This window comes from Xenopus laevis, chromosome 3S (genome assembly GCF_017654675.1).
Source record: "Xenopus laevis strain J_2021 chromosome 3S, Xenopus_laevis_v10.1, whole genome shotgun sequence".
NCBI lineage: Eukaryota > Metazoa > Chordata > Amphibia > Anura > Pipidae > Xenopus > Xenopus laevis.
Window position 1 is genome coordinate 88,470,701 of NC_054376.1, and position 18,148 is coordinate 88,488,848.

The 18,148-nt window shown below is 38.1% G+C and overlaps 1 protein-coding gene across 2 annotated transcripts in view; it reads left to right on the forward strand.

Annotated features, from left to right (window-relative positions):
• LOC108713150 (receptor-type tyrosine-protein phosphatase beta) overlaps positions 1–18,148 on the forward strand; it is a 59,838-nt gene that overhangs the window by 30,998 nt on the left and 10,692 nt on the right. For both annotated transcript variants that reach the window (XM_041588607.1, XM_041588608.1), the window contains 18 exons: positions 98–358; positions 993–1,259; positions 4,355–4,618; positions 6,464–6,727; positions 7,006–7,269; positions 7,750–8,013; positions 8,125–8,394; positions 9,069–9,332; positions 9,743–10,006; positions 10,213–10,494; positions 11,601–11,879; positions 12,073–12,222; positions 13,385–13,628; positions 15,459–15,565; positions 15,913–16,018; positions 16,949–17,038; positions 17,119–17,136; positions 17,227–17,308. In XM_041588607.1, the coding sequence (XP_041444541.1) occupies positions 98–358; positions 993–1,259; positions 4,355–4,618; positions 6,464–6,727; positions 7,006–7,269; positions 7,750–8,013; positions 8,125–8,394; positions 9,069–9,332; positions 9,743–10,006; positions 10,213–10,494; positions 11,601–11,879; positions 12,073–12,222; positions 13,385–13,628; positions 15,459–15,565; positions 15,913–16,018; positions 16,949–17,038; positions 17,119–17,136; positions 17,227–17,308 (3,740 nt within the window). The remainder of the gene's footprint in view (positions 1–97; positions 359–992; positions 1,260–4,354; positions 4,619–6,463; positions 6,728–7,005; positions 7,270–7,749; positions 8,014–8,124; positions 8,395–9,068; positions 9,333–9,742; positions 10,007–10,212; positions 10,495–11,600; positions 11,880–12,072; positions 12,223–13,384; positions 13,629–15,458; positions 15,566–15,912; positions 16,019–16,948; positions 17,039–17,118; positions 17,137–17,226; positions 17,309–18,148) is intronic.

The window sequence follows — 18,148 nt, forward strand, 5'->3', positions numbered from 1 at the left end:
TATTGTTGACACAACTTTGTAAATATTAAATATTTTGATTTAAGCAGACTGCTGCAATGCTGCAACCATTCTGTTTGTATTCAATTTCTGCCATCAGCTCCATCGACTGTCCTGGACCTTCGGGTGAAGCATGCCAATGAATCCTCCCTTACTATCATGTGGGTTATGCCACTTGCGGAATGGGATAACTATGTGGTTTCACTTGCTGACAGGGATCTTACTCCTGTAAACAAAGTTCTATCTAAAGAAGCCAAGGAGTTCACTTTTAGTTATCTGGCACAAGGAAGAAAATATATAGCCACAGTTACCAGCATAAGTGGAGATCTACGCAGTCGTGCTTCTGTTGAAGGAAGAACAGGTATGAACTGTCCAACAGTTAACACATCTATTTTACATGTACATAGGTCAGTAGTAGATATCCAAACCTATTAAAATTGTATAGGTCAATTGCTCTGTCTTGGCGAAATAATTTGATTCAGCCTTATCTCAGAATGATATAAATAGGGATATCTTTAGCTGTACAGCTACTAAGATACACAGGGAGAATGTACAGTATGTAATCAGAAACTGGGCAATGGAATTTAAATTGTCAGTAGCTGATCATTTATGGTAGAAATATGCACATCCTGAGCATTAAAGTGGAACAATCACTGCTGCAATGTAATTCAATAAAAGTTGCATTAAGCATAGTGAAAATAACTGTAATAGTCACTATTGATTTATTTCTAAAAGGCATGGTTGCATGATAAACTTTATAACCATTGCTGACTGCAGAATTGAGTGGTTGATATGAGCATCTTTCTAGCCTTGAGCGCTGTCAATGGAGCTCATGGGTGTCATATGAGCCAGGGAAGCTACGCATCAAAGAAAACAATCCAGCAACATTGAAGCTTCAGATAAAACAAATTGTGAACATGCCTTTAGTTGGATTTGCCATTTACTGAATGCATAAATAATATTGAAATTGTGCCATGTTTCTTCTTCTTATGCAGTCCCAGCACAGGTTACTAACTTAAATGTAGAAAACCAAGGAACAACCTCAAGTTTGCACGCTGATTGGATAAAAGCTCCTGGGGATGTAGATTCTTACCAAGTTCTCCTAATTCATGAAAAAATAGTAATCAAAAATGAAAGTGTTTCAAGTGACATTAATAAATACAGTTTTCACTCTCTGAAACCTGGAGGCCTCTATTCTGTTGTGGTGACGACTGTTAGTGGAGGTATCTCATCCAGACAAACAGTGTCAGAAGGAAGAACAGGTAAGAAGTTACTTTTAAAGTATTTTCAGAGGAAATAGGGGAAAATGCCAATGCATGAGTAAGATTTACACTTACAATTTACTTTACAATTTACTTTCCATTAAACATAAACATATAAACATGACTGGATAGACAAAACTGATGCCAGACAACAGGATGACCCAAGGCAATACAAGAAGCCTGAAGTCCAAATTACTAAATAACTCCTCTCAAAAACCCCTATGACACCCTTCAGCCATTGGTTGGACACTGAGAATCCTTGAGGTACATAGGATGGACATCTCTGATGTAAATTCTAAAAATATTCATTAATTTTTACTAGTTGAAAATAATCCTTGTACCCTTGCCAAGGACATTTTCTTGCAAAGGAGCCCTGGAAATTAAACGTTCTTTCCCTGTATAATTGCATTTGTACATATAAGATATTGCCTACATAGTTTAAGCCATTCTTCATAGACCTCAATTAGTGATAACAAGCAGTTATAAAAATATTCTGCTGGGATCCACATTGATGACTTATGATAAGAGCATCTATCTATCACCCATCTCTTCTCTTATTTTGTGTCTATTGTGTGTCTACAAATGCAAGTTCAGTGTGCAAAATGAAATTTCTAATAGTGCTTGCATTTGAACACTAACAAACGTGTGAATGTGACAATCACTGAACAAAATTGTATTATTAAATCCAACCAACTAAAATAAACTTTAAGACATGTAATAATGATAATGATGTTTCTAAAATAAAATGTGTTTACCAGCTTTGCTGTAGCAATAGCAAGCAATCAGTTACACAAAGAATCAGTCCATTCAACAAAAGAAATAACATGAAATTAAGAAGAATGTGAAGACCTGAGAAAGGATATCATCTAAATGAAAAGGCATTTTAAAAGGAAGTGGGAATGTTTAAGACAAGAACAAATGTTTAATTACAAGATCAGCAAAATTCTAAAGTTCATACTTACGTGATCTTAATCATGCAGTTTCCTTCCTCTGAGTGCTAATTTTCCTGTACTCTATGGACATATCTAAACACCCTCAAACAATGCTTGTGAACATCATGAGCCAATTGTTCAGAAAAAAAGTGTGCATTCTGTCAGCTCAATGGTTCAGCATTCGAGGTGTGTCACCATCACAGGGCAGAAGGATCATCCGTTTATTAGGAGAATTTATGATTAGAATAAAAATCTACTTATAAAGACAGTTAAATTAATGCAGAGCTAGTACTGCGGACACAGACACCATAAAACACAAAGGGGCAAATTCACTAAGCAGCGAAAATGCGCTAGCGAAACCTTCGCCGCACTTTGCCAGGCAAATTTTCGCCAGGGCGCCGCTAATTCACTAAAATCCGAAGTTGCGCTCAGGGAGGCGAAGGGTAGCGAATTTGCGCAAGTGTTACTTCGTCAAGCAAAGCGAAGTTACGCTAGCGATGCCTATTTTGCATACGGCGCCAAGTTAAACTTGAATGGACGTATATGTAGCTGCAAATACATTACACTACACAAGCCTGGGAAACCTTCATAAAATAAAATAGAGTTGTTATTTTGCCCTACACATGTGCCCACTGTATAGTTTAGGTGCCATATGTTAGGAAATGTAGGGGGGAAGGAGGGTACCCCCAAAAAATGTAAATGTAAAAAAAAGGAAAAACCGCCAGCATTTTTTTTTTTTCAACTATTTTTGAAGCAATCCCTATCTACTCTATTGCACTTCGCCTGGTCTGAGGTGGCGAAGGCAAGTCTGGCGCAAGAGGTAACGTTCAGTAAACTGCGCAAGTTAGTGAATTAGCATAGTTACATTGACCCTTTGCCAAAGCACAACTTCGCCTGGCGTAAAGGTGCGAAGTAGCCCTAGAGTAGGTCCACTTCGCTAGCGAATTTACTCCAGCGCCCGTTAGTAAATCGGCGAATTAACAAAATGATATGACGCTGGCGAATTTGCGCTAACGTTAGGCGCTTCGCGCTTTAGTGAATTTGCCCCAAAGTGTGTATAAAAGCAATACAGCTGACAAAAGTATTTTTTTCTATTTAAAATTGGTTACCACCAAAGTACTTCAGTGCAGGCCATACAGCGTCAATAAACTATTTATTATGCTAATGTTGGAATGCTAAAACTGCAGTTCCCAGGGCTGGCTAGCTAACGATGCTGGGGGTGTTTCTGCCCACAACTAAAATGTTTGCCAGTTTTAGGTCTGATTTAATCTTTCACAAATAAAATATGGTAATAACAAAAGTCAATATTCGTATTACACATACATACAGTAATTTAGTGTACGTGTACAGGAAGTGGTTTACAATACTTGATTAAACTGATGATTCATTGGGGCAGATTCACTAAAGTGGCCGACGCTAGCGAAAATTCGACAGAAATCTCATCCGCATGGACATTGCCAATTCACCAACAGGCATAGAGGACAGTTCGCTAGCGAATCGTTCGTCCGCACCATATCGCCAGATGACTTTTCGCTCTGGTGAACACACGTTACTCCGCAAATTCACTAAGATGTGAACTTTACTGAACGTTACACCTTTCACCAGCATTTACTTCGCCACCTCAGACCAGGCGAACTGATAAAACGAAGCTACATCCTCCTCAATCTTATGTCAGTGCCATCATCTCCTGCATGCCGGAAATGCATTAAAGTTGTAAAAAATGCTGGCGACTTTTCTTTTTTAAAGCAGGATTGCCTTCAAAAGTCCTAACTATTAAAGATCGTGTGTGAGGAATTTTTTAAAATTAATTTGAGGTGCTGCTGAGATGCAACTTCGCTTTTAGTGAATTAGCATATTGATAAAGAATTAATGCCTGGCGAAGTGGAGCGGAGTGTGTCGAATCAGTTGCCTTTAGTGAATTTGCCCCATTGTATCTCATGTGCTTCTTGTGCATAATTCCTAAGATCCACACTTATAAAACTGTAGCAATGCCATATATTTTTTGGCATGACCCATTCTATGGAACATATTCTTACTCTAGTGTCACTTCCATGGAAATGGAAGAATTAACATCACTCACATTGGCATTAATGAGGGCATTAAGTAGGCTTAGTGAAATGTGCTTGTTTTAATAATGCTCTTTGTTTTCATATTTCCCAACAGTTCCCTCCAGTGTAAGCAGGGTCACAATTAATAATTTTGGTCGCAGTGATTATCTCAGCATTTCATGGCAACCAGCTGCTGGCGATGTTGACATCTATTTTGTTACCCTGTCTCATCAGAATAACATCCTGCCACCTCTAGCAATATCAAAATCTGTCAATGAGTGCTCATTTAGCTCTCTTAGTCCTGGTCGACTTTACAATGTTACAGTAACCACCAAAAGTGGGAAGTATGAGAACCATTCATATAGCCAAGAATGGACAGGTATGTAGACTACAATGCTTCTCCTAGATACTTTGGTATGCACAAAATAATTACTAATAAATATAACAAAATGATATTTGATATTTATTAGGGATGCACCGAATCCACTATTTTGGATTCGGCCGAACCCCCAAAACCTTCGCTAAAGATTCGACCGAATACCGAACCCGAATCCTAATTTGCATATGCAAATTAGGGGTGGGAAGGGGAAAACATTTTTTACTTCCTTGTTTTGTGACAAAAAGTCACGCAATTTCCCTCCCCTTCCTAATTTACATATGCAAATTAGGATTCGGATTCGTTTTGGCAGGGCAGAAGGATTCAGCTGAATCCTGCTGAAAAAGGCCAAATCCCGAACCGAATCCTGGATTCGGTGCATCCCTAATATTTATCATCTGATGCCCATTGGCATAAATATATACACAGATGTGGGAAAGAAGAGAAATACGCTTATACATTGGTCTTTATACATGCCCTCTCTCTGTAGCATTATTCGTGTTGTTACAGTATGTCACTGATACCTTTTGATGGCATGACAATTGCCTACAGATTTTGGCTCTCATTTACAAAACTAGTGAAAAGGGCAAAACTCACATAAAATACACCATTTTGAAACCCACAACTTATTCATGATTACCAGTTTGGACACAAACTAGTGTCTGGTATGGTAAATTACACAAATTGTGGTTCTGAAAACAGCATTAGAGTGTTATTCATTAGATGCAAGTGGTGTGTGTAGGTGTAACATGCAAAGGGAGCCATGGAATAATAACTCCTCAAGGCAACTGTTAAGTCCCTTGTTCTGTGCCCTGTATACTTTGCACTTTGCTCCATGATCAACTTAGTGTATGTATGAAAAACATGTACAGATACAAGTACCCTTGTAAGTAAATGGACTTTAATATTGCAATTTATACTTGCGCTTACAAATGAGAGCAAAAGTGTTTTCAGAAATTCAGATTATACAGCTACATACCAATACAAATATGTGATGGATATTTAAAAAAAAAAAAAAAAAGCAAACTGGGAATCCTGCTAAATATTCGCAGGAATATTCCTAATTTTGTCAAAGATTGATCATACTGGTCTATCAAATCAGTCATTTCAGTAGGCCAGTCTAATTGATTGAATCAAAATCATTGTTTATAACTTTCATGGATTTGTTTTCTGGACTGAGATGTCCAATGCTACTGTAAAGGCTATGCACCTTTTCCCAGTGAATTTGATCAAATGTACCTCCCATGTTGATTGAATTTGGTTGATTTAGAACAAGTCATTGTACCTCGTTCTTAATTTAATCCAATTCAGTCAGATTGAAAGTGGGTCGGCGTCTATAAAGCCAGTGCAAACCATATCAAATGTACCTCTATGTCTGAAAACCTAAGAATCTACTGTATATTCAACAACATGTAGAAAAGTTACATTCTGGAGAATTCAGGACAGCTGCACCTCTATATTACTTGACCATACAAATTCACAAAGGTCACAGACAGAGTGGCATTATACAAATCTCCAAAGTGACATATCAAAGTGAAGGGGTACATTATTTTTTATAATACACAAAATACAATTAAACATGTTGCACAAATCACTAAGCATTGATTACCACCAGTCACCATTTATAATTATATATTTTAATGGTTATTATTTTTTTCTGCAATTGTATATATTCTGTAAGGCTGGTGCATTGAATTCAGACAAATTCACAGAAACTATGGATAGGGGTGTTCTACATTTTACATTCAGTGTGCAAAATTCAGTGTTACAGTGTGCAAATTGTATATGAAAAACCTGTTTTTAAAAATTCTCTCTCATTTTAAAAAACATGGGACTTCTGTCTTTCAGTTCCATCTGCCGTTCAGGGGCTTGCTGTGAGCAATGCAGCAAGGAGCGATTATCTCAAAGCTTCCTGGTTACGTGCTGTTGGAGACTTTGATACTTATCAAGTCACCATTAAGAATAACAATGACTTTATACAAATCAAAGATGTCGCCAACATGGAGAATGAATGTGTCTTTACAAACCTTGTACCTGGAAGACTCTACAGCATCACTGTTAGGACCAAGAGTGGGAATTATGAGGCCAGCGCCATGGCAAGTGGCAGAACCTGTAAGAAAATATTAATTATTGATACAGTACCAACACATTTACGTAGCACTGCACAGAGGCTTTACATAACCAGGGCCTGTATTCTATAGACACAATTTCTGTTGCTCAAAAAAAAAAAAATAAACACTTTTCATCTGAATCACCAGTGGCTCTTCCCCGTGATTCCTTAGTATATTTTCTGTACATTGTATCATGGCTTTTAGATCTGTGTTCTGGTGTTCTGTTGCTTATACAATAAGCCTTTCAGAAATAGCTTAAGTTTGTTTGTCTTCTACTAGTCCCAGAAGCTGTAAAGAAGCTCAGTCTGGCTGAGAGAAGCAGTGAGGAGCTCCATGTAACGTGGTTCAGAGCTGATGGGGATGTGGATCACTATGAAATTCAGCTGCTTTTCAATGACATGAAGGTTTTTCCACCAATCACTTTGAATAATACTGCAGACAAATACAAATTCACCTCTCTCACCCCTGGGCGGCTTTATAAAATTGTTCTGTTGACATTCAGTGGTGAAGCACAAAGGGCAATGTTTGTGGAAGCACTGACAGGTATATAAATTTGTAGGATCTAAATTTAAATATTAATTAACTAAAATATCTGGGTGTTTTTTCTGGCAGACAGCTAAAGATAATTTTTCATTCATGTGTTATTTCTTGTATAGGTACACATTGATAGTGGGGTTTTAATTGCAATAGCTAATCAAGGCAGATGCATTTTACTTTCTGTATGACTTCCAAGGCTTTTTCCTAGTTACAAAACACAATATCTGTACTGCCATGCACCATTTTGTGATGCCCTTGCATCTTCAGTTGACAGTAGACAAATCAATAAAAACATATGCAGTATAAAGCCTTCTTAAAACAGAAGCTGTTCATATGCCTCATCTTACACACATAAGATGGCAAAAACATTTTTTGGAATATGTTTTTTCACTTTTATCCTTGTTCTTAAATGAGACCCAAATGTTTAGTTCCTTTGTTAATTTATAAAGTTTAACTAACATATATGTTCTACCTTTTTTTTTTTAGTTCCAAGTGCAGTAAAGAACATTCATATTTCACCAAATGGAATGACAAACAGCCTTAAAGTGAACTGGACCCCAGGAGGAGGGGATGTTGATTCTTATACTGTGTCCATATTTCACCATAATTCTCCAATTGGATCTCACACTACATCCAAACACATTTTTGAACACACCTTTCAAAACCTGGAGCCAGGAGAGCTTTACAAAGTATCCGTCCAGACAAACAGTGGTTCATTACACAAAAGCTTAGAATCCTCTGGACGTACAAGTAAGAATTTATACTTCAAACTGTCATTTTTACTGAATAAAGGTCTAACAGTTGGACTTACTATCAGCAACAAATTTCCGCTAATTATCTTTTTGTTTTCCCTCTTTCCAGTTCCTGCTGCTGTACATAGTCTATCTGCAGATAATGCATACAGTAGTCACTTGTTGATAGTCAGCTGGCAGAGTGCCAGGGGTGTCACTGACAGATATGATATTCTTCTTCTGACGGATCAAGGCATTGTCATAACTAATAAAACGGTGCCCGTCATGGCTAAGTCTCACAAGTTCGAGGACTTAGTACCCGGCAAAAAATACAGAATCCAAGTTTTCACAGTGAGCGGAGGGCTCTTCAGCGCTGCTGTTGAAACCGAAGGACAAACAGGTAAGAAATAATATATTCCACATGGAAATGCAGTAGCATTAATATGACATAATAAGTTAAAGAGAGAAAATGCCACTACAAGTTTCTGGTCTATGTAAGAAAATATAATAACACTGATTAAACAATTTCTGTAATTCAGGGTAAAAGTGCTATATTGTAATAAGGGTTTTGCCATGTCTACAGACTTGTAGCTGTCAATCAGATATTCACTTTTAAATAAGGTATTTGCTGATTGGTTACCATGGCCTACTGTACACAATGCTAAAAGTCTTGATTTTTATTTGTTTCACTTGGCATGCTTTCTCCAAAGCTAAACTGTAACCAGCAGACTAATATGTACCTAAAGGTGCCCATACATGGAGAGATCCGCTCGTTTGGCGATGTCGCCAAACGAGCGGATCTCCCTCTGATTTGCCCACCTTGAAGTGGGCAATATCGGGCTGAACGATCGGATCCTAGCAAACGGGCGGGCGGATCACGACGAACAGATGCGGCCGCGATCCGACGGGATTTTTAATCCCATCCGATCGAGATCTGGCCGACTTTCGGCCAGATCTCGATCGGGGAAGCCCATCGGGAGCCCCCATACATGGGCCAATAAGCTGCCGACTCGGACTCGACTTAGTTGGGAGTTACTTGTAGTTTTTACGTTTTCTTGTCTGGTTTATCTACAGTCCCGTCAGCAGTAAGTGATGTGAAAATCACAGGGAACAGCACTGACAGTTTATCTTTCACATGGAACAACTCAGAGGGAGAGCTGGACTCATATGGCATATTCCTGTACAACCCAGATAACTCTCTTCATGACAGAAAGTCAGGCAACCCAGATCTTCGCCACTGTTCTTTCCAGGGATTACTGCCAGGCCGCCTCTACAAAATGGTGATAGTTACTCATAGTGGATCACTGACAAATGAGTCTTCAATCCATGGAAGGACAGGTAATCATTATACATACCATGTAATGCATGGAGACTTTCAATATCGATGTTTATTGTTTATGAATTTGTCTATCCAAGAATCAGGATTGATCTGATAACATTTTACATCAATGTTTGAAAGTTTTCAAATAAATAGATTAGAATGAATTGTATTATTTCTTTTGAGGGGCAAAAAAATCTCATGATTTTCAAATGTTTGCTTTTGTGGAGAGAATGGTGCATGCATTTAAGTAGCATAAGATCACAGGAGCCAAAAAATTTGGCTTTTTTGTTAGGTTACTTTAGTGAAGACAGCTTTTATAGTATTGACACGGCAGCACAGTTGAAGGAAGGACTTCAAGGAGATTGAGTTCAGCTTTTAGACAGTATTTTTCCAACTTAATTCAGACAGTTATTCTGTTGTTTTCCAGTTCCAGCTCCGGTCAGCTTTTTACAAGTATCAAACAGAAACACATCAGAAAGTCTGTGGTCTACATGGATACCAGCACTGGGAGATGTTGACATCTATGAATTGATTCTTTATAATCCCAACGGCACTCAGAAAGAAAAAAGATTAGACAAAGATCTTACTGAAAGTCATTTCCAGAACTTGGTCCCAGGCAGACTGTACACACTTGATATAATCACCCATAGTGGAGACCTGTCTAACAAGGTCACTGCAGTTGGAAGAACAGGTATGAAATATGGTTTTTGCTCTTGTCACTTGGTATATGATCAATCTGTTATAAATATATATTTACAGTATATGTCTGTGTCCGCATGTAGTTAAGCATACTTACATAATCTGCTCTACACTGACATTCATTAAGAAAATCATTTCTTCTATTAAAATCTGTATAAGAGAAACACTATTTATAGTCTCCTTTATATCTTTTAAAAGCACCCCAGCCTCCTAATTCTGTATCATTTGCTGATGTGAAAATCAACTCATTGTCCATAATGTGGCTTGGACCTCCTGACTGGACTGATTATGATGACTTTGAAATCCAGTGGTCACCAAAGGATCTGCTGGTGGTGGTAAACCCTTACAGTATTGGTAGATCGAAAGGACGAATCATAAATGGCCTGTACCCTGGGCGTCTGTACACTTTCGGAGTTCAAAGTGTCAGCGGCAACACAGAGAAGACCTTTAGCCCAGCTATTTTTGGAACAGTGAGGACAAGTAAGTCTCTCTTAACTGGCGTTGTAATTAAACAAAAACTTTACATTTTCTTTATAAAATTGTTTGTAATTAATAATCATGGAATAGGTGAGATGTCTAAAAATAACCCAGCTTGGCATAGAACAGTTCTGTAAAAGGATTATTATTATAATAAGTGTATGAAATGTAGGGATGCACCGAATCCAGGATTCCTTTCGGGATTTGGCTGAATCCTTCTGCCCGGCCGAACCGAATCCTAATTTGCATATGCAAATTAGGGGTGGGAAGGGAAATCATGTGACTTTTTGTCACAAAACAAGGAAGTAAAAAATATTTACCCCTTCCCGCCACTAATTTGCATATGCAAATTAGGGTTCGGATTTGGTTCGTTGTTCGGCCAAATCTTTCACTAAGGATTCGGGGGTTCGGCCGAATTCAAAATAGCATCCCTAATTAAATGTAATGCCTTTACCTGTTAATATATATGCCAATAAATAAATGTAACATACAAATCAGGCTATACAAGTTGGCTAAAGTACTGAACACAAATACATAATTTTATACAATTACTGTAGTTCATTGTTATCCCACTTATTTGGTTGTAGAATATCCTATCAGCTCAATATTCCTTGGGTTATTTTTTGCAGTGATGCCTCAAAACTCAATATCAGTATTTTTTTAATATGCTTTCAGATCCTTAATATAAAAATAGGCCAGAACTATATTGTGGGCTGTCATATAGCCCCAGTAGATATTAGCTATGTTACAGTGCATCAAGTAGGTAGCCAATTTTTTCTCAAGAAATAAACAAATGTCTGTAGATGAAATCTCCCTGATTGTTCACAAGCAAGTATAACAGTCCACACTGGCTTTTGTGGCTTCAGCAACAGGGGGCCCAGCTCCACACATTCTTTCACTTTCACATGGTGTTACAATTCACAAAAGTTAACCATATTTCTATATCCTAGGTCATAGGATAGTCTGGAGTGTTTTAGATATCAATTTCTATTCTTCTCTAACTATGACTCGGATTTTTATTGTGATTTTTGAACTTGGGGTGACTGTTAACCCCCTGGTATATGTTCTGCATTGTTTTTTTTTCATGGTCTTTCTCCGTGTTTCCCTAGAACCTGACAAGATACATCATCTGCATTGCCGTCCGCAAACTTCCACTGCCATCGCCTGTTCATGGACTCCCCCAGACTCAGACTTTGATGGGTACAGTGTTGAGTGCAGAAGAAATGGAAGTGATGATGTAGAGTTTTCTAAACGCATAGAAAAAGATAAATCATCAATCACAATCACAACCCTTGTACCACACAAGAGATATGTGGTATCAATCAAAGTGCACTCTGCTGACATGACTAGTCAAGTAATTGAAGATAGCACCATAACAATGATAGATCGTAAGTGCATCACTACCACATCTTAAATGTACTTTTTTTTTAGATAATGACAAGAATAGTTACCCTTTATAGGTGGAGGAAAAACATGTAGTGTTAATAGCCCAAGTTGTATTTATTATGTAGTTTATGTGAAGAGTATTAATAACATTTCCATTATTTGCAATGATTTCTGAGACACTGATTTTCTTTGCAGGCCCTCCTCCTCCACCTCTTTTAATCAGAGTGATTAAAAAAGATACATTCATTAGCAAGTCATCAATCCACTTCAGAATTAATTGCAGCTGGTTCAGCGACACCAATGGAGCTGTCAAATATTTCACTGTGATTGTTTGGGAAGCAGATGGTATGAAAACCTTTTGTTTTGTTGTGTTCCTAAAAGGATTTGACAACTCCCTGATGTCTAGAAGATGTTTTAAAGATCAAGATTCCTCAATCTGAAATATCTGTAAAGGACCTATTTATGCTGGCCTTAACATATGTCTCAGAAAACCATTGTTATATAAAGTATATTGCACTACTGGATTGGTCACAAGAGTTATGCACATCAGCTTTTTATTATATCTGAACATCCCCCTGTTCCATAAGGTATTACAGCCATTCTACCAGCAGCAGTTTTTGAAAATCTGGCAAAGTTGTGCTGAAGCCAACAGACTTTGCGTTGTTTCTTTGTTCCATAGTAGTGTAAGTTCATGGCACAGACTGTATGAAAACTTCAGATTACCCACTCAAAGTTTCTCTCCACTGGGCACTCAGTCACTGTTAATTTGGCTTTCTGAAACACAAGTCAGCCTTTAATTAAATCCCTGGTGGAGTTTAGAATATATGAGATATATGGGTTTCGATTCGGTTTAACATTATGATAATGAGGCAGTGAGTTAAGGTGTTAGTAACACAAGCTCTGCTAATGTGTGTAGCATAAGAAGTGTTACTCTGCAACTTTTTAGGCAAGTCACATTTATAAAGGGGGCTGTTGGAATAAGATTAGAGACCAGAAAATTGTTGACCTTTGTCTCTACATATGCTATTTAGCATTTGCTCTAAAAATACAGCATAACATTTCATATACACCATTACATTGTGAGCATCTTCAGTCAGATGGTACTTTCTATCAACAAAATTGTGATTGAGAATTACTACTATATATGCTAATGTCACGAACATTGGCATATAAACTGGTGTTGCTGTTCTACAAGTGAATTCCTGTTTGGAGGAAAGTTCACCCAATAATTACAGAGATTCTAGGAGAGTTAGTTTCATATTCTGTATAAGGATGTACTTCTGATATATACACACAGAACAGTTTGTAGAAACAACATAGAAAGGTAGCAGTTTGTAGAAATAGCAGAGATTGGCCTGATCATAAGTACTTACTACTGATAACACAGTAAAGATGTATGTGCTCTCTTTATGCCTTTCAACGTGTTCTGCTTATTAACAGCAGGACATTATTCAGTAGCATTATAAGAAATATTTCAAGTTAATGTGTTTTATTTTGACTTTAACAGGGAATGACAACCAGAGGCCTGAGGCAATCCTTCCTTTGCCATCATATGCAGATTATAAATCAAACAAGTCCACCAATATTTACCAGACTAGCTATTTTCCAAGTCAATGTGCTGAGAACCCCGAATACAATATCCAGAGTTTCAAAATACAGCTGGGTACAGGAATGGAACTTTTGGGAGGCAAGTGTGATCCTCAGGAAAATAAATACTGTGATGGACCACTGAATCCAAGGACATCTTACAGGTAAGATTTACTGCAGCTTTTACATATCTACATGAGATCCTGTGATATTTTTAAAAGCCTCTGTTTTCTCTGGGGGACACAGGAGACCAGTGGGGTTAAGCTCCATCCTCCGGAGGCAGGACACTTGATTGGATAAACAAAAAGGGGGCGTGCCTGGATATCTAGCTTTACCCCTAGTACTTCCCTGTTCACTCAGTTTTTCAAGTGTCCTCTGGTTTTTCACAAAGACAAGGCAGTGCTCCACACCAATCCGGCATTCCTTCCAAAAGTTGTCTCATCCTTTCACCTCAACCAGGACATAGTAGCCCCATCACTATGACAGGAGCACAAGAATCCCATAGAGAAACGTCTACACAGTCTGGACGCAGTCTGATCATTAAAAATGTACCTTTCACGTTCCAAGTCAAATTGCTTGTTAGTGATCCCAGCCGGACCACGAGTCGGGCAACCAACTTCAAAGGTCACCACTAGCAGATGGATCCGGGAATGCATTCGCAGAGCCTACATCGCTAAGGGAAAGTCTCCCCCTACCGAGGTCCAGGCACACTCTACCAGAGCAGTAGGGACATCATGGGCCTGGCGCAACTCTGCCTCAGCCGAGCAGATCTGCAGAGCGGCTACCTGGTCGGCAGTTCATACATTCACTTAATTTTACCAAATTGACTCATTTGCCTCAGCATTCAGTCGCAAAGTACTGCAAGCAGCAGTACAAGACTGAGGCAAAATGGTAGATATACCTTCACCCTCCTTGTTGTTGGGGCTGCTATATTAAGTCCCCACTGGTCTCCTGTGTCCCCCCGGAGATGCCAGAGAAAATAGGATTTATATACCTACCGGTAAATCCGTTTGTCTGTAGTCGACAGGGGGACACAGGACTTCCCACCCTCTGTATATAGTTATGTTGAAATAGTGTTACTGTTCTCTCTCTATCTGTGTCCGGTTACTTGGTACAGGGAAGTACTAGGGGTAAAGCTGGAATATCCAGGCACACCCCCTTTTTGTTTAGCCAGTCAAGTGTCCTTAACCCCACTGGTCTTGTGTGTTTACCTGTTGACTACAGAGAAACGGATTTACCGGTAGGTATATAAATCCTATTTTTTGTCTTCTAAAAGATCACCAAGTTTTTTATAGCATTGCCTTCATGTTCTTATACACAGTTTATTATCTTGACTTGCCTTAAATGACATTTGTGCAGATATTAACTAAACTATAGTTTGACAGCTCATTCATTTATACACCAGCCCAAACCTGGTTCATCTCCTTCACACATGCATTAACAATCTGCTGCTATTCTGCTTTGTACACAAAGTGCTTCTTGCCGTGACATATACGAGATCATTAGGCTATAATGTAATCTTCATAATTAATTGTTTCATTATAAACAAAAATGTGTTTTATCGCAAAGTGTTTTTTGGCTGTTCCAAAAGACTTGTATTTGTTCATGTAATGTTGTAATGTGAATTATATAAACGTGATGTTTAGTAAAGAAGGGCAAGGTACCATCTCTGTTCTCTAATGAGAAGTTATAGAAGATATTCCAAGCTACCCTGAAACATACATTTCACAAACACTACTTCAAATATTTTAGATATTGAGGTTGTGGGGTTCAATCATCTGTCATCATTTTGATTTTGGATTAACTTCAGATCTCTAGTGGAGTCAGTTGATGTTACATTTTTTGGGTATAACATAGAATAATAGAAAAGAAAGCAGTGTAGCATGATTTTATATGAACTTTGTCATGAGTATTATGTTGAATATAGACGTATAGCCATTTTCTTTGGCTGACTTGCATCTCATTGATTTCTATTTCTTTTTCTTTTTTAATAGAATAAGTGTCAGAGCTTTTACCCAACTATTTTCTGAAGAAATGAGGACATTCTCTGAGCCTCTGTACAGTGACACAGTCTACTCCTTGCCAATCACAACAGAAGCAGGTGAGAACCCTTTCATGTTGAGGAAAAAGTCATTTGGGTTTTTTTTAAACTGTGCATACTTCTACTATTCCATAAATTCTAACATTGCGGGAAGCAAAAACCATTGCCATGGCTGTAGTAAGGAAAAATAGCTGGAGAAAGCTTTTTTTGTTTTGAGAGAGCTGAGAGAACTTCTTTTACCATTCTCCTTAATAGAGACTGCATACATGTTGTAGGAGCATGCACTATATCCACTGTGTAAACAATACAATGTCTGTTTCTTTTCAGAATACCTAAATAATAAGCTATATTGTAACTTTACAAAATACCTTATGAACATCATACAAATTGTCATTGTTGCTTTTCAGAGCCTTTATTTGGTGTTATAGAAGGTGTGAGCGGTGGCATGTGTCTCATAATCATAATCATTGTTCTCACTGTACTGCTCATCTACCGACAAAAAAAGAAGAGAGTGTAAGTCATTTGTTGCTGTTTACTTTCTAAAGACAATCTGCAGGACCCATAGCCAGGCCGTATCTGTTATCTGACTCCTATATTAGAGTTGGATATCTATATTTTAATTTTTAAGTACTAAAAATATCTATTCTATTTATTATTACATTTTTCATTTAGCAAATTGGGTGGGGGTGATCTGTGTAATCTTACTTAAAGTTTAAATTTTATTTAAAGTGGATCTGTCACCCAGACACAAAAATCTGTATAATAAAAGTCCTTTTGAAATTAAATATGAAATCCAATTTCTATTTTTTATTAAAGCATTCATAGTTGTTGTAAACTCATTTATAAATCTCAGCTGTCAATCAAAATATTGTCTGCCCCCTCCTCTATGCCCTGGGCATAGAGGCGGGGCAGACAATTACTTTCACTTTCCATTCAGCACTTCCTAGATGTCACTGCTCTCCACACATTCCCCCTTTCTCTTCCTGTTTAATTGTGTAGCCAGGGCATGGGGATGGACATCAGGTCCCCCATTCTGGTGCACAAACAAGATTCTGAGATGATGCAAGGCTTGTCTTAATAACAGTGTCCACAAAATGGCTCCTGCCTCCTTGCTATAATTATTAATTCCCAGACTGAAGGAAACAAGATTCAAATAATTTATATAGTGTAATTATAGTTCATTTTACTTGACTAATGTGATAAAATAGGATTTTGTAATATTTTTTGGTGACGGGTCTCCTTTAATCTGGTATTATATCTGTTCTTTTATTAATCTCTATTTTCTGTTTAATGCAACATTGTCCATCTTGAAGAGCCCTAATTTAGTGAATTGTGGCAAATCTTCATTAATATAGCTGTAAACTACAGCAGTCATTCTATAAACAAGATTGTCAAGGGGGGGATAGCTTTCCATTCTATATCAGAATTAATTTTATATTCCAGGTATGAGCAGGATCCAATGACCACACATTTGAGTTCTCAAATCGAAAGGATACCATCCGTCCATCTAAATGCTGGCCAGATACCGATAGGGTAAGAATAACTGGACTTTTCCAATCGACACAGATTTGTTATACCAAAATCACTTACATTTTCATTGTTTCCATTCACAGGGACAGAACCTTATCAAGGTAAGTTAACTGTAGATGAGAGTAAAACATAATTTCTATATTTTATAAAGGATACTAAATTATTTTTTATATTCTCTTATTATATTTTAGGCCAATTCTAACTGCCCAGTTTATCGAACATTTCAGCAAGCTTCAGACAGATTCCAATTACTTGCTTTCTCGGGAGTATGAGGTGAGATATCTCGTCAGGCAGGATAAACGGAGACTATATATTTGGGATTAGCACTACAACTGGTGTCATAAAAACATCTGTCTGTCAGTGAATATGCAGAAATTGCTATTAGGGTTACTGTGGCCAGGGCCGGATTTACATATTGGGCACCCCTAGGCCCCCTGCCATTCGTCGCCCCTTTCCCCTCCAGGGGGACAGGAGCAATGGGGATTGGCACATGGGAAATGTAAAAAAATTATTGTATCTCCAGCACATCCCCAGTGTTTTTGAACCAATGTGGGTGTGGTTGGGCAGCATGCCGCCCCCCTAAAATCCTGCCGCCCTAGGCCCGGGCCTAGGTGGCCTTTCCACAAATCCGGGCCTGACTGTGGCCTGCAGTAGCTGTAATTATCTCATGGTAGCTAGCACAGTGTTAACACTGAATGGTTTATTTGTGGTTTGGCAAGTGCAAATCAGCAAGTAGCATATATTGGTCTGCTGTTTGAAAGCAAATGATTAGGTTTATAGACCTGTTTTTAAATTGCCCCTGTGATAAAAATATGGGTTTATAAACTAAGGATTTTAGGAGTATTTATAAAGCTGCACTTGTTAAATTCCCTTTATGTCCCTATAATTAGCAAGGTCCCATGGCAACTCATCAGGGAATAATAATTAGATTAGTGAAGTCTTCTGATCCCCACCTTTACTTTACAAGGTCAAAGACATGCATGGATCCTATTCATATCAGCTACCTGCAGTTTACTCTTTGCATACCTGATCCCACTGCAGAAATGTAATCATGGATTGGGTATGACCCAATCTCTAGGCTGTAACAACAATGGGCTGGCAAGTTCTAGCATG